The 23,183-nt window shown below is 48.4% G+C and overlaps 1 protein-coding gene across 16 annotated transcripts in view; it reads left to right on the top strand.

Annotated features, from left to right (window-relative positions):
* Ralgps1 (Ral GEF with PH domain and SH3 binding motif 1) overlaps positions 1-23,183 on the top strand; it is a 258,635-nt gene that overhangs the window by 83,011 nt on the left and 152,441 nt on the right. For 14 of the 16 annotated variants that reach the window (XM_048813018.1, XM_015497571.2, XM_048813019.1 and 11 more), the window contains one exon: positions 19,619-19,702. In XM_048813018.1, the coding sequence (XP_048668975.1) occupies positions 19,619-19,702 (84 nt within the window). Of the gene's footprint in view, positions 1-6,838; positions 6,878-19,618; positions 19,703-23,183 lie in introns of those variants that run through there. The other 2 variants (XM_048813022.1, XM_048813020.1) reach the window with 1 other exon arrangement.

Genomic DNA, 23,183 nt, shown 5'->3' with positions numbered 1-23,183 from the left:
CCCAGACCTAATCACTCATGTTCCTTCCCTTCTCCTCTCTTCTTCCCTTAAGTGTTATGGTTACTGTCACCCAGATGTCTCTCTGAGATGTATGGAGACAGCTCTAAATCCCAATCCCAAGTTGGAAGGCTAGAGCTTGCTGTCTAGGTCCCAGCAAGTTCCTGGAGACTTGCTACTATCACATAGACCATTTCTGCACAGTGATGCAGAGACACCTGGAAGCTCATCATCAGGAAATCTGCCATGAAAGCACTGGGGAGCCCCACAGATATCATGAAAGGGAAATGTGGAGCCATAAGAATAGTTTCAGTAGACACCGTAGGCATCGCTGTTTCTGAAACACCCACCACATGCCATATCATTGTGGCCCCTTAGCCTATCCCAGCTTCTTCCAGCTTCCCCTCTTCTCCTTCATTCTGGATTTCCCTGAGACCACCCATTTCTTTCACCATGCACAGCAGCACAGGTTCCCTAGCACCCACTGCCCAACCTGCAACCTCAAATCCCTCAGGGGAGACAGTAGGACAGAGCACCTCCCAGCTAACAGGACTACCCTTCACTGAAGGTTGTGGGTGTAAATAGCCCCCTTCTAGAGGATGAGTTTATTATTTTTATTATTAATGGTCATAAATGCTTTGGATTGTTTCTTTGATCTAGGTCCTTGGAAAAGACCTCAGCTGGTGAGACCTACTGAAGGGGTTGTGAACATAGATTTTGGGTTATGACATAGAAATCTGGGCCTTGCCACCTGCTACTCTATGGCCTTGGGCAGTTTGCTTCACTTCTCTGAGTCTCTGAGCCTAAACATCCAGACCTGTTTTCCTCTTTTTTAAAGCTACTGCCATCCACTTTACCACCTGGAAAAAAAGTCCCTTGTGTAGCTGTGGGATGGGATACTGGTTTCCTCTGCCCTTCCTACCTCCCTGGAGGTTGTCTCGGAGCCCTGGGTTTGTTGAACCCCTCTGCAGGGAAGCAGGAAGCAAAGCTGCACACCAGGAATATCGATGGATTCTAGAATCCTCAGAGGCAGAAGCCATGTCCCTGGGCTATGGTCCTGGCTTCCGCTCTCCATCTTCCAAGGAGAGATTCCTGGTCCCCGTTTGCTTTGTTTCCCTGAGAGAGGAGTTTCCCAAGGCCTGCCCTTCCCTCACCCTTTCCTCCACTGAGGCCTCTCAGGCTGAAGGCCTGAGTATAGAGCAATGGGAGTCGGTGAGGCAAGATGGTTTTAGTTTCAAGGAATGCAAACAGCCCAAGCCAGCTTGGCCCAAAGAGGAGTCTGCTGTTGGCCTCGTGGGGTGTCTCGTGGAAGCTGGAGGTGGACAGATGCTGGAAGCAGGGCTTGGATGCCTGGCCAGACTCTGGTCCTTCATCTCCCTCTGTTCTTTCCTTTCTCATCCCTTTTTCTCCTGCATTTCCTGGCTTCCTCTGACCCCCTGGTTTGCAAAGGGGGCAGAAGAGAGCTGCCCTAGAGTCCCCTCATCTCCCCTCTACCTGGACTTCAAATTCTCATACACAGAACAGTTGACCCCTGGTGGGGGTCAGGCTTGTGTCATTCAGAATGGCTGCCTGTATACCACCTTGGGAGAGTGTCAAGGTGAGTCGCATGTCCCAGAGGAGGAAAGGCTCAAGAGCCTGGCCACACTGTACTCCCCAGGGCCAGTACTAGGAGCTAGCATTCTTCAACATGGCACTTGCCTGATGGGGACCTCTGGCTTTGAGAGCCCCATCTACTCTCATCAGTCCTTTCACATTCCTGTTGTGCAGGCCGCTGCGTGGAGGCTGGGAAGGTGGCAGCTGGGCTGGTGGCCAGGAGCCTGCAGAGTTGTGGGTTCAAGAGTGAGGGCCCCCCAGGTTAACTGGGACGACTAAAGCTATTAACCTTAGTTTTACATGTCTTGGTCAGCCTTGGCTGTTAGGAGGTGAGCTTTTCCTAGCTCCTCTATAGAGGCCCATTCTGCATTTCTGTGGCTCTTCCTGGGGCTCCAACATACTGGCTCCTGTGGGATGAAAGTCGGCCTTTGGTGGGTCCCAGGGAGCCTGTGGCCAGTCTGGCTCATCTGGATTCTGTGGAGACTCCCAGACCTCCTTAGAGGTGGAAGGAGGCCCAGAGCCACCATGGTCACTTCCTCCTAGGTGGTCATGGCAGCAGGGCCAGGACAGGGTGCTGCCTTGGCTTGTCAGTGAGGGGTCTGCCTTGGTGGCTCGGGATGTATCTCAGTGTAGACTGGGGGTACACTTCCTCTGGGTGAATTAAACAAATTGTATGTCTAATTAGAAAAATTGCATTTTAAGCCCTTTGTTTATATCTGGCTGATATGTAAAAGACCATTTGGGTACCTTCTGTCAGTTTGTAATTGTGCTCAGTTGAGAGAGTTAAGTTCACTCTCTCTCTCACCCCAAGGTGTTTAAAAAATAAATACTTTGAACAGGCTTTTGCAATGCCAAGATCTAGGCTGAATATCAGAGGATACAAATGGGTTTGTATGTAATGGGAAGGTTAACAGGCTGCCCCTGTCCCCTAGCCTCCCTCTTGCAGAGTGGTCCTGGCAAAGCCTGCCTGCCTATAAATACTTGGGGTGGCCTCATTGGCATGTCAGCATGGGGCAAGAAGAAGCCAGGTGATTTTATGACCCATAAAAGCAAGCACCAGACATGCTCCCAAATTCATTAGTGTTTACCTGTCATTACAAATAGCCTGTGTTGTTTACTTTCTGACTAGACAGGCTGCCGGCAGGGCCCAACTGCAAGGTGGGGAGGGTGCCGAAGTCCTGATCCTCCTGGGACGTGAAAGTTTAAAGCAAAGCTTCCGTTTACGGCTGGAGTAGAGATATTGAAGGTTTGAATCTTTAAACTCAGACTGGTTTTTCCTTCAGTGGAAAATATGGGTTCCTGGATAAATCCCACCATAAAATGAGCTGTGATCTCTTATTTGTTTTTTACCTTCTGCATTATAGGTAAACTTTTTGGAGGGGGAATCTCAGGACGTCATGCCTAGATTCTTCCCTGTACAGTAGAGTTTGCCCCGTCTGCCCCTGAGCCTGTCCTGCTTACGAGAGCAGCCCCATTTCTCTACCCTCTCTCTCCCCTGAGGCCCAGGGTACTCAGGCCCAGGCTCTCACCAGCCGCCACCCTGCACCCCCATTTTCCATTTCAGACCCCCGTGACCTGTCAGGTGAACGAGGCAGTGGGAACCTCCATGCTAGTTGCCCCTCTGAAATGGAGGTGGTCAGAGCAGGGCGGAGCAATTTTGGCTACAGACATGCTGAAGTCAGGATTCAAAACAGCCAAGTCTGAGTGGCGTCCGGAGGAAGCCAACAAGCTTGGGGCTAGATGTCTGAGGTCTCAGATCAGAGTTAGAGATCTGAGTGTAATTAGAGGAGAAGTCCTCTGCACAATCTTAGCATGGTTTTTTGGGCACCACTGGGGCCTGCTTGGGGTGGTGGGTCCCACGCCTGTAACACAGTCAGCACATATTGGTCAGCCACACACCATATGCAAGGCTCACTGCCTGGTGTTTCAGGGAACTCAAGAATAAATGAGGAACCCCTGTTCTAGTAGGAAAGGTAAGATGTTTACCTAACTGATTACAAGGGGATGTGTGGGAAGAGAGGCCATACTTCTAGTAGGGGCAACAGACAGAGCATACTGGTGGGGGTCCCATTTGTTCACGGCCTAGAGCACTGGTGTAATTTGGACCCGAGATGGAAAGGAAGAGCATTCCAGGTAGAGGGAGTAGCTTGAACACAGGTGAGGCCACGGGGAAGGAAGTGGCCTTGTTGGAGGACCAGTGAGCAGGTGAGTGCGGCCAGAGCAAAGGGTAGGTGAAGGCACGTAGACAATAAGACTGGGGCTAGGGTGGGCCACAGTGGAGTCTGGGATGCTTTGTTGAGCGAGCCAGTGGGTCCTTGGGAGCTGTGCTTCCTTCAAGGAGCTGGGCAGGCAGCAAAGACCTGCAGGCCCCACTGCCCCAGCGTGCCCCAGAGCAAACCTGTGGTGCTTCCTAAGAATTCTGCCAGCTCTGTCCCTGCCGTAGCAGTCTGTCCACCCTGTCAGGTCAGAATCACGGCGTCTGTCTTCTCCCACACTGTCTGCACCCATGCTGTCCCCAGACCGTGTCCAGTGCTGCTTCCCAGTGCAGACTGCCCTCCTTCCTCCCTCCAGCTTTGGCACTTCCCTCTCAGTGGGTGTTTCCTCACACGTCTGTTCCTTAACGCCCCCCACTCCCATCCTGTGGTTTAAAAGTGTCTGTCCACATCACTGAGCCTGCTCAAAATTTCCAGTTGCTTCCCCTTGGGATCAGCCCCAAGTCTCTAAGATGTGCAGGTCTCCGAGAGCTGGTCCTGTTCTCCTGACCCTCCTCTGTGCCCTCCCCATGCACTTCTCTGCATCTCCTCCACTGGCCTCCTTCCAGCTTGAACCCTTCAGGCCTGCACACTTGCTGTCCTCTGCCTGACATGCTTGCCTCCTCCCACCCGACCCTGTCAGTCTCTGATCATGCTCTCAACTTATCCCATGTTTAGGAACATACTCATAGTCATTGGCCTGGTCTCCTCACTGGAAGGGAAGACTCACTCCTTCATTGCCCCACCCGTCTTGCCACGCAGGCAAGTTGGGGGTAGAGCAGAGAGAAGGCTGGGCCTGAGGCTGGGAAGGAAGCCATGGGTTCCCTGCTTACAGTGGTCTCACAGCATGGGAGGCTGGCAGCTCTAGTGTCTGACAGGTTTCTGCACACTTTTAAATATGTGTCCCTTTAGAGATCAAGTATCTGAAAGGCTGGCTTTCCCTTTTAGCCTTTCAGGAGAGGAGAGTGGCTCTTTTCTGAAAGAGCCATCTTCATAGTCCACTCACACACCAGCCTCGGTGGCCCCCACCGGGGCATGTCAAAGCAGCCCAGTGTTTCCGTGAGACTGGGATTCGTCAGTCCCGATCATTTCTGGGATTCGTCAAGTTTGCCATTGTTTCCAGAAGTCCTTTTCTGTCCAGGGACTTCAAGCTGTTTGTGATCAAAAAGCAGGTTACTTTGGGGCTGGGAATGTGGCTCAAGCGGTAGCGCGCTCACCTGGCATGCGTGGGGCGCTGGGTTCGATAACCTCAGCACCACATAAAAAAAAAAAAATAAAGATGTTGTATCCACTGAAAACTAAAAAATAAATATTAAAAAAAATTCTTTCTCTCTTAAAAAAAAAAGCAGGTTACTGCATGGGGCAGAGGCTCTGTGGATGTGACGTGCTGAATGAAGCTGTGACCTTGATGAATGAGGTCTCATCCTGTGGCCCCTCCTGCCTATGCCACCTGTAGGAATGTTGATTTCTACAGCCCTTCTTCCCTTCCACTCCCTGGTCCTCTTGTCTAGTTACTGTACTGCACCCCTCAGTCTCCCTCAGGGACCCTTGGTACTCAAAGGTCAGGCTCTGGTGTTTGCCACTGACTACTTTGACGACCAGCACCAGTTAGCTCATCTCTATGAACCCTGATCCTCTCACCTGTGAAATGGAATAGTAAAATCTACATCCTCCTTTTCCTTCTCCTCATGCCTGTCTCCTCTGGCTTCTGTCTTTGGAATCTGAGTTTGCCCTGGTCATCTGTCTCAGTGCCCTGACTGCTGCTTCTGGTCTTCAGCCTCCCCAGATGTCTCCTTCAGGTCCCCCTATGCCCAGGAGCCCCAGGCCTATTTGAATCTCTGACCAGGCCTCTCCATGCTCCACAGAACACTTGAGAGGAGCTGCCGCTGTGGCTCAGGCCCCTTTCTGTTCTCTGCGCTCAGAGAAGGCAGTTGCTTTGTGAAAGGCTGGGCCACCTGTCATCTCTGACATAATTCAGGGCCCACAGAGCTGAGTTGTTGGCTGTAGTGATGTGGAGTGGTAGCTGTTGGCTTGAGATAAACATTATTAAGCTTCTAAGAAATTCTTTTTTACTTCTTAAAATTGCACATGAACATTGCATTTTGCTAATTAACTTTGCAATGTTTATTGAGAGAATCAAATCACTTTTTCTTTAAATTATCCATGTGTTTCTTTGATTGTTAACATTAGCTGGGTCCTGTATTTCTTAGATAAACCCAGTAGGCTTGGATATTCTTCCCATTGATTTTCAGGCTCTGGTATAAATTTTTGGCATAAGGGTTTTGCATTCATTAAAAGACTCAGATAACTCCCTGGTAAAATTCTGTGGCTCTGAAAACTTTGGGTTCATTCATTCTTTCTTTCTTTTTTAAATGTATTTTTAGTTGTAGGTGGACACAATACCTTTATTTTATTTTTATGTGGTGCAGAGGATCGAACCCAGTGCCTCACGCATGCCAGGCGAGCGCTCTACCACTTGAGCCACAACCCTAGCCCCTGGGTTCATTCTTTCTATTGCTTTTTAACATTTTCGTCAGTGCAGAAAAGTTTCAGTTGGTCCAGTGCAGAATTGATCTGAGCCTACATCTTTCTTAGAAGCATGTGCTTCCAGAAATTTCATTTCGTATTTCCATGATATTCAGGGTGTCCCTATAGTATGTGAAGATCAAGATTATGAAGAGTCGTCTGAGAACCATATTACCAGACTTAAATTGCAGTGAAAACAGAAGCAAATAAAATTTTGCAAAACTCCAAAGTAGCAAATTAAGAGACAAGCTAAAATTTTCTCCTAAAACTCGAGAGTAAAGACAAAAGGAGATGAATAGGAGGAATTGTTTCTAGGTGTCCTGCAGGTATCAGGAATTTTGAAAAGGAAGGATGGACAAATGTGAGAAAATGTTTGTACTATATTAAGGACAAAAGTATATTATAAAATCCCAGATGTGGTGTGAATTCAATTTAGAGAGAGCTGGTAAACACACACGATGGCACATGAATGCACATCTCGGCACATGAATGCACACTCCAGCCTGGAGGTGGAGGTGCTGTGGCCGAGGATCCTGGCTTTACCCACCCATAGACTTGGGTTCAATCCTGGCTCTTGCATTGGCCGCAATCTGCTTTCCTTGAGGTAAGCTTCTGGGGCAGCAGTGGTACCTGTCTCATAGGACTGTTTTGAGGATCCAATGAGTGTGGATAACCGGGAATGAAATGGTCAGTGCTGTGCCTAGCACTTAGGGAGCGCTCAATATGTTAGTCACTCTTGTTATTGTCATTAGTTTAAATCAAAATGCAGATTACTGAGGGATTGCTCTCTTGGGCTGGGGGTGTTGAGGCCCAGGTTCGTCTCCTAGGGGTTAAGCTATCAGGTGATTTAATTTCCTTCATTGAGCATTCTATATTTTTCTGGTTTTCTATATAAACAAGTACTAGGTCCCTAATTAAAAACAAACAAAATAGGGGCTGGGGATATGGCTCAAGCGGTAGCGCACTCGTCTGGCATGCGTGCGGCCCGGGTTCGATCCTCAGCACCACATACAAACAAAGATGTTGTGTCTGCTGAAAACTAAATAAATATTAAAAAATTCTCTTAAAAAAAAAAAAATAAAAAAATAAAGTTTTTCCTTCCTCCCTTTCCTTCCTCCCTTCTTCCCTCCCTCTCTTTCTTCCTTCTTTCAAGAGAATGTCTAAATGATACATTGGGGGGAATTTCCCAATACTTCGAAGGAGCAAGGGAGTTGAGTGCAGTCCCGGGTAGAAAGTGGCAGTGGGTGTGTGGCCCCACACTTTGGCTTGTTAATCTAGTGGGGCTGAGCTCCTGGTCTCGGCTCTCTGCTGCTAATTAGGGCCTTTTCCCTCTCACATGGATGGAGACTGTTCGCAGGGTCGCAGTTGGCTGCTGCCCTGTGTCGACAGCTGGTTCTGATTGTGCAGAGTTGCACAGGACGAGGGCTGGAACGGGAATGTTTTGGGAAATTTGCATCATCTTCATGACCCTAAATCTAGTACATGTTTTCTAAGCAGATGGAGGTTTGAGGACTTGATGAAACAGTAGTGGCTGTAAATGAGTTGTTATTCTATAGAAAGGAACAAGACTAAAAACTGAGAAAGAGGAATTGCGTCTGCTCATTCACTGATCCTCCAGCTTGTGTATACATCCTGACTTTGCCCCCACTAGATCTCCCTGCCCTTGTGGTTTGTTTGGCCAGGGGTCCTGAGGCCATTTCTCCCTGGGACCTGCCTCCTCCCTTTCTCCACACTCACAGCCTCCTGCAGGTATTTGTTTCAGAGTTACTAAGAGATTGCTCTCTTGGGCTGGGGGTGTTGAGGCCCAGGATCATCCCCTGCACTGCAGGGAGCAGTCAAGCAAGCAAGCTGGCTGTCACATGAGAACATGGGAACATCCCACACAGTTACCAAAGTGGCTGCTGGGACAGTGGAAGAGTGCTTGTGGATTGGGGCCGCTGCTGCTCTTGCTCGTGTCATGAGCACTGTGTGCCTGGGGAGCTCCTTCTGCTCATTCCTCCACTGCTTTCCCTTGGGCCTCAAAACGAAACAACAAACCCCATGCTTACCTGCTCCTGTCCTGCCCAGTCCCCCTCATCCCACTCTCTCCAGCCTGTGTCCTCTTGCCCCATTGGCTACCTGACTCTTCTCAGCTTCAAGGGGGCACGCTGACCTGGGCCTCATACATGAACTTTCTGTTGTCTGGGAGCCTCTTCCTCCACACAGCTGCAGAGAGTGCCCCTCACCTCTTTACCCCAGGTCAGTTTGCCAGGCAGACCCTTGAGACAACCTCTGAATGTCCCCTGCCTTCACCCTGATCAAGTCGGTTTGAATAATTTATTATTATTTGACAAACTCCTCTCCCCAGCCTGTAGAAGGTGAGTGCTATGAATGTGAGAGCATCTTTGTTGTGCTCATTGCTGTTATTTCCTAAGATCCACTTGAACTTGGGAAACCAGGTGAATGCAGAAGTGCTCCACAAGCCGTCAGTCACTGCTGCTCCTTCTTCCCCTCTTCCCTCCTCCCTCATCCTTCCTTCTCACCCTTTCTTTTCCACCACCACCACTACCATCATCATTGCCCAGGAAAGAGCCAGAGACACAGCCCACTGATGGCCACACAGGAGGCGTAGAGCTAGAACAGTCTTGGGATGTCAGCCTTAGGGAACAGGCAGGAAAGTGTACTTGTCCTTCTCTGCCTTCCTGTCTGCTGCCCCCTGAGCAGACTCCAAGCTCCTCAATGTCTGGGACCTCCCCGGCGCAGGGCCTGGCACGTGACTGGCCTCCTTCTTCCTCCCTTCCATTCTTCCTCCCTCCTTGCCTCCTTCCCCTTCTCTTCAGTCCTCTTCCCTTTCCTTCTGTGTTTCACAGCAGTTACTTTTGTTCCAGGAAGGGTTAGTGCCGCTCCCAGCAGTCACCCACCTCCAGGGAGCCTTCCTGAACCCTCAGCCAGCCCTGCCTTCTGTGCACACCATGGGCCCTGAGTGCCCTTGTCCCATCCTAGGGACTCTCTCTGGAGGACTCATGATTCCTCCACTGAAAGGTATAGAGCATCTAGTGGTCATGTGAGAATGGACTATATTTATAACCGTTGACAATGACAGATCATAAGCAGGTTATGATTTTATAAAAATTTTGTATATTTGGAATATTTACTAACTGTTAAAACTTAATTTGGAAGGCTTATTATGTGTAATATGTTATCTAGTAAAAGTGTTTTCAAAGCAATCCTGCACATGATAATCAAATAGTAGAGTGTGTAGATAAAGTCTCCATCCCTCGCCCTGGCCCTTCCCAGAGGCAACCTCTTTAAAGGGTTTTCCTCCAGGTTATTTGGGATTCTGTTTGGTGCTCTGAAACCTCTCTTCCTGCAGTCTCTAGGCTGCTTGCTCCCTGTGTTTCCCTCCCCTCTTTAAGTCCCTTGCCTCAGCTGCACGTCCCCATTGTCAAGCTAGTGAACTACACATTCTGACATTCCCCAGAGCAACCACAGATTCCTTAGGTGGACGTAAAAGTGGAAAGCCAACGAACAGCACTCGTTGTCTTTATGGCTGTGTAGGTCCTACTCGGTGACAAGCCAAGTTGTGTGCCAGGGCTGTATTTCATTCTCTTAGGGACCAGGCCTCCAGTTCAGCACTATACTCTATTTTCTTTGATCCATCAGTTGCTTGAAACAGAGTATATTACACACATATACGTATATAATATGTAAATGTAGATGAGTATTAAAATACATAATATTTAGCATATGGTAAACCTATTATGCTACTTGAATTTATATAAAGTATGTGTTTAAATAAATATGTAGTATTTAAATATATTCAAAATTTAAATAGACACAAGCAGGAATTCTTGTTTTTTGGCATTCTTGGAGATTATTATCACCTTTTCTCTCTCGCCTTTCCCCTTCACTGAGTCCTCAAGCTTTCCCAAGCTTTCTATCGTAATTTCATTTCTGACATATCTTTAATGGCTGCTGTTTTCTCCAGAGTCTTACTCCAGGAACCTTGTCCTTCCCCAGGTTGACTAGTAGTTCTTAGGTCTTTTTGCACAGTTGTCAGCATGGGACTCACCTTGCAAATTCCTTTTCTTTTAAAGTCATGTTTATTAAAGTTTAATTATATCAGGTAGGAATCAAACTTTTTAGTGAACAGTTTGGTGGGTTTTGAAGAACGTGTGCTCTCTCGCAGTCACCACAGTCCAGATGAGAGCTTGTTGTCACTCCCACAGTTTTCTCTTGCCCTTTGAGATTGGTTTACCTCTGACCCTGTCTTTGGCAGCCATTAATCTAATTTTTGTTCCTGTAGTTTTTACCTTTTTGAGAATGTTGTGTAAATGAAATCATACAACACTTCAGTGTCTAGTTTCTTTCCTTTGGCAGAAAGTGAAGCATCTTTTTTAGCACGTGCAATACTAATTCCCTTTTTCATGGCCGAGTAGTACTCAGCTATGTGGGTGTGCCGCAGTTCCCCTATTCCCTCACCAACTGATGGAAATCTGGGTTGTTTCTAATTTGGGAAATAGAAATAAAGCTGCCATAAACAAGCACACACAGTTTTATATGGACATGGGTTTGCATTGTGTGAACATCTACCAGTGGGATCGCTAGGTCCCAGGGTAGGTGTGTGCTTAACTTATAAGAGACAGCCACACTGCATTTCCAGATGGCAGTGCCAGTTTGAATGCCCAGGGTGACAGATGAGAGGTCAGCTGTGCTGCATCCTTTGCAGCCGTGGCAGGTCAGCTGTTGTCTTTTCTAGGTTGTGGCAACATGTGTGGGTGGCATCTTGCAGCTTTGACTTGCTTTTTCCTGGGGCTAATGCTGCTAACGTCATTCCATGGCTTACTCGCCCTCCGCATTCTCTTTCATAAAGGATCTGAACAAAGCTTTTGTCCAAGTTTTCAAAAAAAACAAAACCCCAAAAACTGGGCTGTTTGTTTTCCTATCATTGAATTATAGCTGTTCTTTATATATTTTATATATATATATATATATATGTGTGTATATATATATATATATATATCTTTTTTTGCATTACAATTCTTAATACACCTTTATACCACAATTTATCATATCTCTGTTTGTACATAAGATACGTTGACACCAAATTCACATCTTCATACGTGTATTTTTTATCTTTTTATTAGATTGTGCTTTGCAAATTTTTTTTTTTTAGTCCAACACTTCTCATTTTCTTATAGTAGCAAAGTGCAATAGAAATTGTGTGTGTGTGTCAGATGCCATAGTGCATGCCTGTAACCCCAGCAGCTCAGGAGGCTGAGCAGGAGGATCACAAATTCAATACCAACCTCAGCAATTTAGCAAGGCCCTAAGCAATTTAGTGAGACCCCATCTCAAGATAAAAAATCAGCTGGGGGGCTGGGATTGTGGCTCAGCAGTAGAGCGCTCGCCTAGCATGGGCGGGACCCGGGTTTGATCCTCAGCACCACATAAAAATAAAGGCATTGTGTTGTGTCCATGTACACCTAAAAAATAAATATTAAAAATAAAATTAAAAAAGAAATCAGCTGGGGATGTGGCTCAGTGGTTGAACACCCCTGTGTTTAAATACCTGATACCAAAACAAGAAGCGTATTTATGTGTTTTAGAGTTTTCATTTCTTATTTTTTCCTTCTAAGCTTAATTTTTCTGTTATCTTGGTCTTTCCTCTCATTGTGCTGTTAAACTCATTCCCGGTAGCTTGTCATTGTTCGTGATCTGACCCTCCTGGCCTTCCTCTTGAGTGACCGAGGTAGGACACAGCAATATGCCCACACTGTGGGACAGGCTTACAGGGTACAGCCCTTCCAATGCCAATAGGAGGGGAGCCTGCAGTTCCCTCACCTTGGTTTCTCCTGGGGGTGGGCATGCTGACCTTGCTGGCTTTTGGCCCCTGCCCTCTGCTTCTCTGAGTGCCCTGGGCAGCTGATTCACCACCTCTATATCTCCCTCATGACTTTTTCCAGCTCGAGACTTTCTGCTTCCAGTTAGTCAGAAACCAGGCTGATCCCCAGAACGGTATTGAAATCTCTCATTGGAGGGTAACATCCCTCTGCTGCTATTGTCATTGCTATTTTGGATTTGTTTTCATTTGTGGGCTTTGTCAGAGGGATCTCAGGAGTGACCTTAGGAAATGTGTATATCATGTGTCATTTGAACTTGTCACCTATTTTGAACTTAATACAGCAGTGGTTCGGGTTTATCGCAGGATAGATGATGGGCAGAAGCCGTTTCTCCCTCTTGAAACTTGTTTTTATTCACAGACTAACTACATTTGCTCTCTCACATTTTTGATTTATGTTCTCTTTGAGGGTGGATAGCATAACAGGATATTTAATTGTGCTGACAGTGAAATACATACTAATAAAAGCACTCATGTTTTGTTAATAATTATTAGGATCTGCTAGAACTTCAGATTTTACCCACGGGACAGCCAGTGGCCTTGGATGTCCTCCAGTGGATGGGGCTCCTGAAAAGGGCCAGACAAGTGTTCCTCCCAAGTAGCGCATCCGCACATTTATTGTCTGAAAGGACCCAGGAAGCCCCTTTATTTCCTGTAGCTGTTTGGTGGCCAAGCTTGGATTCTGGAATCAGACCAGGGTTTGGATCTCAGTTCCAGCAGCTCTAGCTGTGTGTCCTTAGACAAGTGACAAGTCTCTCTGAGCTCAGAGCCTCATCCATCAGATGGCAGTAGTACTGGTGTGTTGTCGTTTGTGTGTAGACTCAGTGGTAATGACTCAGTATTTACCTGGAATCTGTGGGCTGCTTGGCATTGCTGCGTATCGACTGTGTTTTTCCCCGAGTCTCTGCTCTGGGGAGGGCTCCCGGGAGCTTGGTGGGCATCTTCACTCTGGATCCTACCATCCTTTTGTCTTCTATTCCTGCCTGTGCAGCCAGAGGCGTCATACCCTTTTCTGACCTGGTGGGACCCCTCAGAAGCCCTTGTCTGGCCCTTGTGCCACCCAGCTCTCCTCTAGGCTGGCACTGGTTAGAGCCCAAGTGGCGACCACAGCTTTGTCCTGGCTTGGGTGAAGATGGCTCCCACCATCCCTACTGTCAGTGGCCTCTGTGGCCTGGAAAAATCGAATCATCTGCTTGTTCCTTATTATTTTGTTTGGAAATGGGAGAACGACCACCAGGGTTTGTGAGGATGAACCTACATGATGTGTGAGAAGTGTCTCCTGCAGTTCCTGGCATGCAGTAGGTGCTCATATCTCACACGTGCGGCCACTGGCTGGCTTGGGCCCTCACCCCAGGCTTTGGAGCCTGGTGCCTTCTCCTACCTCCAGGCTCTCCTGGCCTGGATTTTTGGCCCTGCTCCCACCCGCTCAGTGATGCCTTTTCCCGTGAGCACTATTTTATTAACATGATTAACGTGCTTATGAGGTGTCAGCCATTGTTGTGGGCACTTTACAAATGTCAGCTCATCTAACCCTTTTGACTCCCTAGGCAGCAGCACTGCTGTCAGTGCCACTTTTTCACAGGAGCAAACTCATGGCCCCAGGTCACCCAGCCATGGTATTATGGTTTAGATATGAGGTGTCCCCCAAAAGCTCACATGGGGGACAATGCAAGAGCTTTCAGAGGTGAGTGATTAGATTATGAGAGTCGTAACCTGATCCGTGCATTAATCTACCAATATGTGTTAACTGATGGCAACTGTAGGCAGTTGGGTCGTGGCTGGAGGAGGTGGTCACTGGGGGCGTGCCTTTGGGTTTATATTTTGTCCCTGGTGAGCAGAGCTCTCTGTTTCCTGACTGCCATGTCCTGAGCTGCTTTCCTCTGCCACACCCCTCTGTCATGGTGTTCTGCCTCACCTTGGGCACAGAGCAGTGGAATCCGCATCTCTGGACCGAGACCTCTGAATCCATGAGCATCAAATAAACTTTTACTTGTCTAAAATTGTTCTTGTCAGATATTTTGGTCACAGCAGCAAAAAAGCTGACTGAAACCCAGGAGGTTGTCCCAGATCTGCTGACTCCTCAGTCATGCTCGCTGGGTTCTTTCTGTGACCTTTGTGCCCTTAATGCTCCCTCCTGAGCCCAGAGCCAGCCTCTGCCAGGGCCCATCGGGAGGCTTCCTCAGCAGCTCATGCTCCTCCCTCACTTCCACAGCAGGGGTGTGGGCAACAGGTCACTGTGCTATGATGACTGCCTTGGGATGAGGCCTGCACATCCCTGAGGGACACATCAGCCCCTGAAGCTTTCCTGACCTGAGTCTGTTGTGAGCCCTGTCCCCAGAGGCTGGGCCTGCTTCTTGGTTAGACACCCCTGGTTGGCTCTGTCCCCTACTGCCTCAGTGGCCACCTTGTCCTGGGTGTTTTTAGAGCTCCTTTGACTGTCATTGTCCCACCAGTTCTTCTGAAGATTGTTCATAAGTCGATCTTATGTTTTTGTTTTTCCCCTGCCAGAGGGTGGGAAGGAAGAGGAAGGGAAAAGTTGCCGGGAGGCACAATGGTGACGTGGTGTCATTGGCTGGTGCCAGCTGGTGGTGGTCAGAGGTCTGATTTAGAGACTCTTCTTGAATGTGATGCGGTTTTCGTGTGGACACGGTCAACGAATGTGCTTTGGAGAAGCTGTGGTCAGAATTAAGCCCACATTGGAGGGACCGTGGGCTGGCGCCAGCTTCCTATGGCTTGGCAGCCTGGATACCATGGGGTCTTCAAGGAGGATGTGTCACCACTCCCCAGGCCACCTCTTCTAGGGATGACCTCACTGGCTTCAGACACTGTCAGAGTCAGGCCCTCCTCGGCCACTTCAAGGCTTCTGACTCCCTGACCACTAAGCAGAGAGCTGATGCTCCTTCTTGGAGGGATCTGACTGCTGGTGGGCAAGCCTCCTGTCACATGGCCGGAGAAGCTTTGCAGGACCAGTGTTGATGCCTGTTGTCACCTAGGAATGAGGTATTAAGATGGGGCTATTTTTGTGCCAGTTAGGGATTTTTCCTTCGTGACTTCTGATATGCATTTGCCTTTGAATGTTTACATGAATCTCATGTTTGAGTTTTTATTTAAGGCAACTGCATCGATACCCTTTTGTTCTGAGCCTGCTGGTTTTGCAGTGTAGGGTGCTGCGGTGTGGCCAGCAGGTAGCTGGGTAGCCTAGCCTGGCACTCAGGGTGGCAACCTGGGGTACAGAGACACATGGCTGAAGCCAGGGTATTTCTGTGACCTTCAGGGTGAAATGTAGACAGTGAGCCTGGACAGACCCAGGTGGGGGCCTGAAGTGGGAAGATGAGCAGAAGAACGTGGGGTGCAAGGGCAGGGCCAGCACCCGGCAGAGGGCACAGAGGGGTGGAGGGGCCTGAGTAGGGGCTGTGGTTTTCCAGTCAGGAAGTTGTCCTTGGTTAAGAGCACATTCAGATGAGCAGGGGTAGAGAGGTGGGTGGGAGAGGGAAGGGGGTGTGAGAAATTTTCCCCTGGAGGAGAAGAAAGAGCAGGAGCTGGAGGAGAGGGGCGCCTGGGAGGCTGTTTTCCTGTGGCTTCTGGGAGAGGCTGATGATCACTAAGATGCCCGCGGGAAGGGGGCGCTGGAGAGGAGGAGGTCAAAGACATGGACAGGGCCTCTGGGATGGGGGAGGGGTGGGTCCTAGGAGGGAAGCCAGAGTGAGGCCGGGATAATCATTAAGTTTAGTAGCAGGAAATTTTCTTTTCATAGATTCTGTTTTCCCTGGTGAATCTGGGGAACATTGTGTGATGGAGGAGAGATCCCAGAAGCCTGGCAGCCAGGGCCCAGAACTCTGAGGCAGGGCAGCCCAGGTGGGTGGGACTGTGCCCCCAGGAAGGGAAGTGCTTGGGCCTGGGGCAGCTCCTGCTCACCAGGATGCAGAGCCCAGGGCCTTCCCAGCCTCAGCCCACCATAGGTACCATTAGTTCCATAGCATGAACCTTTTTTAGGCATTAGTGACTGGAAGAGTTTTGTTCTATTACTTCGCATTTTCCAGATCCACTTCACACAGATAGAATCTCTTGTAATCCTAAAAGGCCAAACACAGAGGGGAATAGTGCCAACAAGGTTGGGCCAGAACTTGCGTTAGTGCAGATAGAATGGTCTCATTTCTTCGGACATCTTGATCATCTTGATCTTGATCACTGCGTTTGGGAGGTTTCAACACGGAGGACCACTCAGACCTCATTCATTCAACCAACACTGCGTGAGCGTCCATGGCCAGCCTGGCCCTATGCCCACCTGCCACCACCTTCCTCAGCCACTGCAGTCCTGGGGTTAAGCATCCTCATTTCTTCAATGATGAAACTGAAGCCCAGGAAACAAGCAGCAGGGCTGGGATCCAGAACAGGGCCTTTGAGCCCCAAGACCTTTGCCCCAGTACCTCTCAGCACAATGCTTCATGCTGCTGAGGTTTTAATGGTAGATGTCTCCAGTCTTTAGAGCACCAGGCTCCTCAGGGAATCCTTGGAAAATGGCCATGTTTGAATCAGGGTCTTAGAAATTCCAAATCATTAAACTCAGGTGGATAAAGTTCCTGCTTGGCTCCTGCCTGTGTGACAAAGGCAGAGAAATAATAATAGATCTTGTTAATAAAGACAGTGGTGCTTGTGGGCTGGGCGAAGGCTGAATGCTGCCCTTGCTGTTTTGTGGCAGTGTGCCCTGCGAAGGGGAGGCGACCTTTATATTTAGTTAGCATAGTTCATCCTTTCCAGCATTGGCTTTGGAATCCATAGGTGAGAACATGAAAGTTCTAAGAAAATAAGCATCATGCTGCTGGGTTATGCACAGCAAGAATTTGACCTGGGTCTAACTGGTCGACAGGTGTCTTTCTAAGTTGTATGGTACAGAAGTAAGTTCACAGACTCTGAATTAAGTGTGTATACACACACGCACACGCACACACACACACACACATGCACAACTTCTGCTGTTTATTAAAATTTTCAGGAAAATATGGAGGGCCACTCTCAGTCAGAAATTGGGCAACAACCACACCACAGCCTTGAACCCAGTGTAGGGAGCTGGGTTTTATATTTGATGAGCATGACCCATATTTTCCAGCACTGGCTTTGGAATCCACAGGAGAGAGAGGCCTTTGTCCTGATAAACTAAATGAGTGTGAACATATACCTGTAAACAATTCAGGTGTGTTTAATGGTGTGGGTAAATGCAACAGAGGCAGGTCAAATACACAGTTCAGAACAAGGAAATAACAGAGGTAAATCGTACATCTCTAAGAGAAAGACATCTGATTTTGAGAAGTGGACTCACGGTGTACATGAAGTCTGAGCCCTTTTCCCCCATTTGTTAAAATGAATGTGGTGAGAATCACATGGAAAACATAGGTGATGTGCCTGGTCCAGCACCTGCCACATAGGGGATTCTTGCTAAGCGGTAGCATTAGTTAATATCATTGTCATTACTCTTACCTGGGGTCTAGCCTGGGAGGGGGCAGTGTGAGGACTTGGCAGGGTCTGGGTTGGTCATGTTCTCTTGTGGGGGTTTCTGTGAAGGCCGTGATACATGCGAGGCAGCCGTGAGGAGGTGTGTGATAGCTCCTCCTGGTTGGTTCCCATGTGTTCCCGTGCCTGGCTTGTCCATCTTGTTGCCAGAGCTGCCCAGTAACTCTGGCCAGTTTCCACAGGCTCCTATCTGTGGCTTACCTGTGGGCCCTGAGATATGTTTGATGAGCACCACACCTCAGGCATAATTGCCCAGCCGATGGTTTTCTTTATGGCCATTCCCATTACTGCACTGACTTCCTGATCTGCCTCTGTCCCAGCTGCTGGATAACTGACTCTCACTAAAAATCTTTAGAAAGTTCCAGCTGTGCAGCTGGAAAAAAAAGATACTAATGATATTGAGCCTGATATGAATTAACAGGAAGTCTTAGAACTCGGGATAGAGAATTCTAGCATCTACGTTTCTTCTGTTTTCTGGCAGGCACAAGTTGGGAATGGTCTTTGGATAGTGGCTTTACCTTGGTCCTTTTTAAAACCCCCATTAGATTACTTCTTTTATCTCCAGGTGGGAACCAGCCTTACTGATAGATAAAATGTAGCTAATCTATTTCTTCAAATCTTGATGCTAAACCTGCTGGAAAAGCAGAGACAAGGCCCCTGAACAAGACACTAAAGTGAACCTTCACTTCTGTCCCTTTGGTCATATACAGTGGAAGGGTCCAACTTCAGGAAGGAAGCCCCTGTAGTCCTGGAAGCTCTTCTGGTGGTGGTGGGCCTGGATTAGGATTTTTCCTGACTCAGGAATGGAGGCTGTCATGTGGTCAATGAAATCTGCAAGCCTTCAGCTGGATTTCAGTTTTAAGTTCACCTGGGGCTCTGGGTTCACTCTACATCAGGAGGAGTCCTGCTAGTTAAAATGTTTGTGTCCCCACTAAGAAAGGACTTTTGGCCCCAGAGAAGCCACATATGAGAGAAAACATTCAACTCTTGACTTCTTCATCTGGCTTGTTTCACTTAGCCTGATGCTCTGCAGTTCCATCCATTTACCAGCAAATGACATAATTTCATCCTTCTTTATGGCTGAGTAATACTCCACTGTGTATATATACCACATTTTCTTTATCCATTCATCCTTTGAGGGGCATCTAGGCTGGTTCCATACCTTGGCTATTGTGAACTATGTTGCTATAAATTTTAGAATGCAAGTATCAGAGGAACTGCAAAATGAATGATGACTAAATTATGCTCTATGCATGTATGAATATATCATGAATCCTACTTTTTAAAATATTTGCTTTTTAGTTATAGATGGACATAATATTTTATTTTTATGTGGTGTTGAGGATCGAACCCAGTGCCTCACGCATGCTAGGTGAACACTCTACATCTGAGCCACAACCCCAGCCCCCCTACTTTTTATATATAACATACCAATTTTTAAAAAGTAAATAAATATAAGGAAGCCCAGTAGTCTAGAGGAAGGAGACCATGAGGAGAGGGAAAGGTGTGTACTAGGGAATGAAATGAAGCAACTAGATTATTTGCATGTATGAATATGTCACAGTGGACCCCACTATTATGCATGATTACAACGCACTACTCAAAACATAAAAAGAGAATATTTTGACGTAGAAATCTTGGGAAATGTGGCCAAAGTTATGGGAGGAAAGTATTCTGCATCTCCTCCTCACCTTTGGCAGCACGTGCACACACCTTCTCCCACAGATCCCGCCTTCCTCCCCGACCTGGTGAAGGAAGGTGAGAGTAGCCAGGTCTTCAGCTCCCCGCTCCTTCCCACTTGATATGGTGGGTTTTGCATCCCAAGTAGAATCCCTGTTGAAATGGACTCTCTGCTTTCTAGGAACTAGCCAGCTGTGGATGGAGTAAGAAGGAGAAACACAGTCTGGCCCCCAACGTCGTGGCCTTCACCCGGAGGTTTAACCAGGTAAGCAACCGCCCTTGTGTATGCCTGTCCAGAGGCAGTCTGTTGTCCCTAAATGCTGCAGCCCCACCAGGGTTCACTTAGAGGCACCTTGCACCAGATCCAAACCCTTCCTCCAGACCCCTGTGTTCACCCACTCTCGCGCCATTACAACCCAGTTCATAAGGTGGGTAGAACTGAACATGTCTTTCCTGTGTCTATGTCATGCCAGGGGCTTCAATTCCATATAAGCTAAGGTTCTAGCACCCTGTTGTGCTCTGAGAGGTCAGGTATCGGGATCCAGCCTCTGCCATCCTCCAGCCTTGCTTCCTATTCCTCCCTCTTCAGGCTTCACCATGCTGGCCTGCGTCTCTTGCCCGATGCATCGTGTCTCTGTCCTGTAGGGGCCCTATGTGTTCTGCTGTCAGCCCAGAGCTCCTCCTTCATGTTTAACTCTCAGATCTTAGCCTGTCCCCTGGGTCCCCAGCCTGTCAGAGGTCTCCTGATCATCCATTCCCTCATGGCACCATGTCCTTCTCTGTGTGGTGCTTTACCCATCTGTCTTCATCCTGTGTAGCTCTCTGGTCTCTGCTTCCTTGCCAGTCTGTGAGTTTCATAGGACAGGTACCATGCACGTCTTACTCATCACTATGCCCACCTGCCACCTGCTCCCTTACCCAGTGTCGGGCAGAAAGGTACTAGACCTTCAGTAGGACCAGTGAATGAGGTGCTCAGGAAACAGTTTTGAGTTGGACTTCTTTGAACCCAGATTAACTGGCCCCATACTATTCCAAACTGATTTGATGGAGCACAATTTTTGCTCTGGTTGTGACGACTCCCGTTGCATAAACCAAACCCCCAAATGATGCTGTTGGCAATTTTTTCTTCTTCTGTTTTGTTTTTCTGGTTTCAAATGAGGACAGTGGCCCAGAGGTTGCATAATGTGCATGATTGGTCCTCTGGGTGCTGGGGCCTATGTTCCCTTGAGGCCATGGCTCCAGCTGGGCCTTCCCTCTTGGAAATGCCTGGTCCTGTGCATCACTGCTATTCAGCTTTTCCAGCCCTCATAGCCTCAGCACCCATGTGAGCACAGTGGGAGCCTCACAGAGACACCAGCTTATTGGCTGAAGATCAGGACTAGAGCGGACCGAGGTGTTCCTTGGTGAGATATGATTAAGAGCTAAGAAAGGCCTAGATGCGGCTGGGCTAGAAGCTGCATATCATTTGTTTTGAAAAATCAAGTTCCAAACCTTTTGCTTCTTTTCTCTTTCGTTTGAAAATCTTTTTCTTTTCAACTGAGCTTAGTCTTAAGAAAACAGATGTGCATAAACTATCAGGGGATTCATAGTTTTCCCAACAAAACAACTTGACTGGGAGCCAACTCAGTCCCTCCTCTGACCAGCCATGGAGCTCCTGTAGGAGAGGCTGTTGGGGCTCTGATGCAGTCTGCTTTGCAGGCAGATGCCAGGCCAGCTTGGCAAAGGCCATGCAGCTTGTTCTGTGAACAGTTGCATTATGTCCAGCTCAGGCTGAGTGGTGAAATGAGCCAGAAGTGAAATTGCATTTTCTCAAGCAGAATGCTCCAGGAAATGGACTTCCTGATGGCCCTTTGGCCGTTCCTGGACATAGCCCTGGTAGCTCTAGTTTGAACATTGCCCAGAGGCCAGGACGGTCAGCCACTGGGGTGGCTTTCTTCGGGATGAACTCATTGGTGTCCCTTCCTGGTGGGCCTTTCCATGTGAGGACAGGACTCCAGGTAAAAGGAAGCAGGTCACTGCCCCTGCAGAGCCTCAGTTTCCAAATCTGTAACTGAGAATGACATCCTCTGCTTGCATCGTGTGTGGCACCAAGAGGTATCCATATGTTTTAGAGGGAAGACAAGGAAAATGTGCAGATCAGCTGATGGGAAGGAGGTTGCCAGGGATTGAGGCTCCTTGTGGCCAGGCCAGAAACTCAGTGGCCAGTGTCCTGATCTGCTTGCCAGCAGGGCCCGAGTCCCTAGGGATTTCTTCATAGAACAGCTGCATGGAAGAGCTCAGCCAGGTTCTTTGGGGTCTTGACCTCAAGGAGTTCTCCTTACAGCAGAGACATTCTCCATCTTTTTTGAGTCATGGATTCTTGTGAGAATCTGACGATATCACATAAGAACTTTTCCCCAGAAACTGTGGACACATACATTTGCATGTAATTTTAGGGAGTTGATTGCTGCACTAAAATGAATGCGGGATCACTTTAGGGTCTCAGAGAATGAAACAGATCTGACCTGGGTTGGCGTCTTAACCCCATAACTCATTAGTTGTACAGTGTGGGCTAGCTTTTGGCCTCTGTGAGCTCATCTTCCTCAGGAAGCATTTTGACTGTTTTTTAAAGATTAAATGAGAATCATGGGAGTAAAGGGTCTAGCCCCATGCTTGTCACACAGGAAACGATTAACATGAAGGGTTGTGGGAGCTCTGAGCCAAAAGAAAGGTTAAGGCCAGACTAGAGGCTGGGGCATAGGTGTAGGCGTGAGGGCAGGGACGGTGTCCAGGGGATGCTGAAAGTTTTGGAAATGATGAAGAGGAAATCGGGAGTAACAGAGGCCCAAGTGTGAATGTGAGGACTGCTGGTGTTTGTGGATGGGCAGAGGACAGCGGGCAGCACAGGTAGCTGAGAAAGGGTGGCCAAGAGCAGAAGGAACACCCAGGAAAGGTAGTGGAATCATTTTGAGAGAGAGAGAGAGAGTGCTGCAGCATGGGCCACGTAAGTCAGCTGGAGAAGAGGCCTTGAAACCTGGCATCGAGACCCCGCTGGTGACATCCGGCAGACAGTTTTGTCGGAATCGTAGCAGGCTGAGTAGGAGGAGATGGCGACAGCGGAGAGAGAGCAGGTGCGGGTGATCCCAGCAACTGTGACTCCAAAGACGGAGATGAGGAGGAGATGGCAGGAGGGGTCAAACAGGCCCAGAGAGGTGGTCCTCTGTTTCTTCTTCTAAGTGGGCAGTCTTGAGGAGGTTCCTGTTTTGAATGGAAGAATCCAGGAAACAAGGAAAAGTTAAAGATGAGAAGGAATCCTTGATGAAGTATTTCCCAGAGAAGGTGGGAGAGGCTGAGGCTGGGGCTCTTGGGATGAGAGGTGCCCCAAAAAGGCAAGATGCAGTTGTCAGTCCACCTGTAGATGTGACACAGGGAGGCCCTGTGGCCTCTTTTCTTCAGGAAAACAGGAGGCAAAGGGGGAAGCAGAGGGTGGGAAAGTGGAAAACCCACTCCAGGGTGAAGGAGGAAGAGCTGATATGGAAAGGCTCTAGGGCACCGATGGTGGCACAGTAAAAATTGTGACTTTTACAGTGTCCCTGGGGCAGTGGGCAGGTAGTCATATCTAGTTAACCTGCACAGCCTGAGAGTGGGAGCACAGGAGGCATGGTGGGATCCATGGTGGGATTCGTGGTGGGATCCATCTGTGCATGCACACAGAGGCCAGCAGCCTGAGTTTCTGGAAGGACCAAGGCAAAAGAGAACTTCAAGTA

Source organism: Marmota marmota, unplaced genomic scaffold (assembly GCF_001458135.2).
Source record: "Marmota marmota marmota unplaced genomic scaffold, marMar, whole genome shotgun sequence".
Classification (NCBI taxonomy): domain Eukaryota; kingdom Metazoa; phylum Chordata; class Mammalia; order Rodentia; family Sciuridae; genus Marmota; species Marmota marmota.
This window is presented reverse-complemented; position numbering and strand designations above follow the sequence as displayed.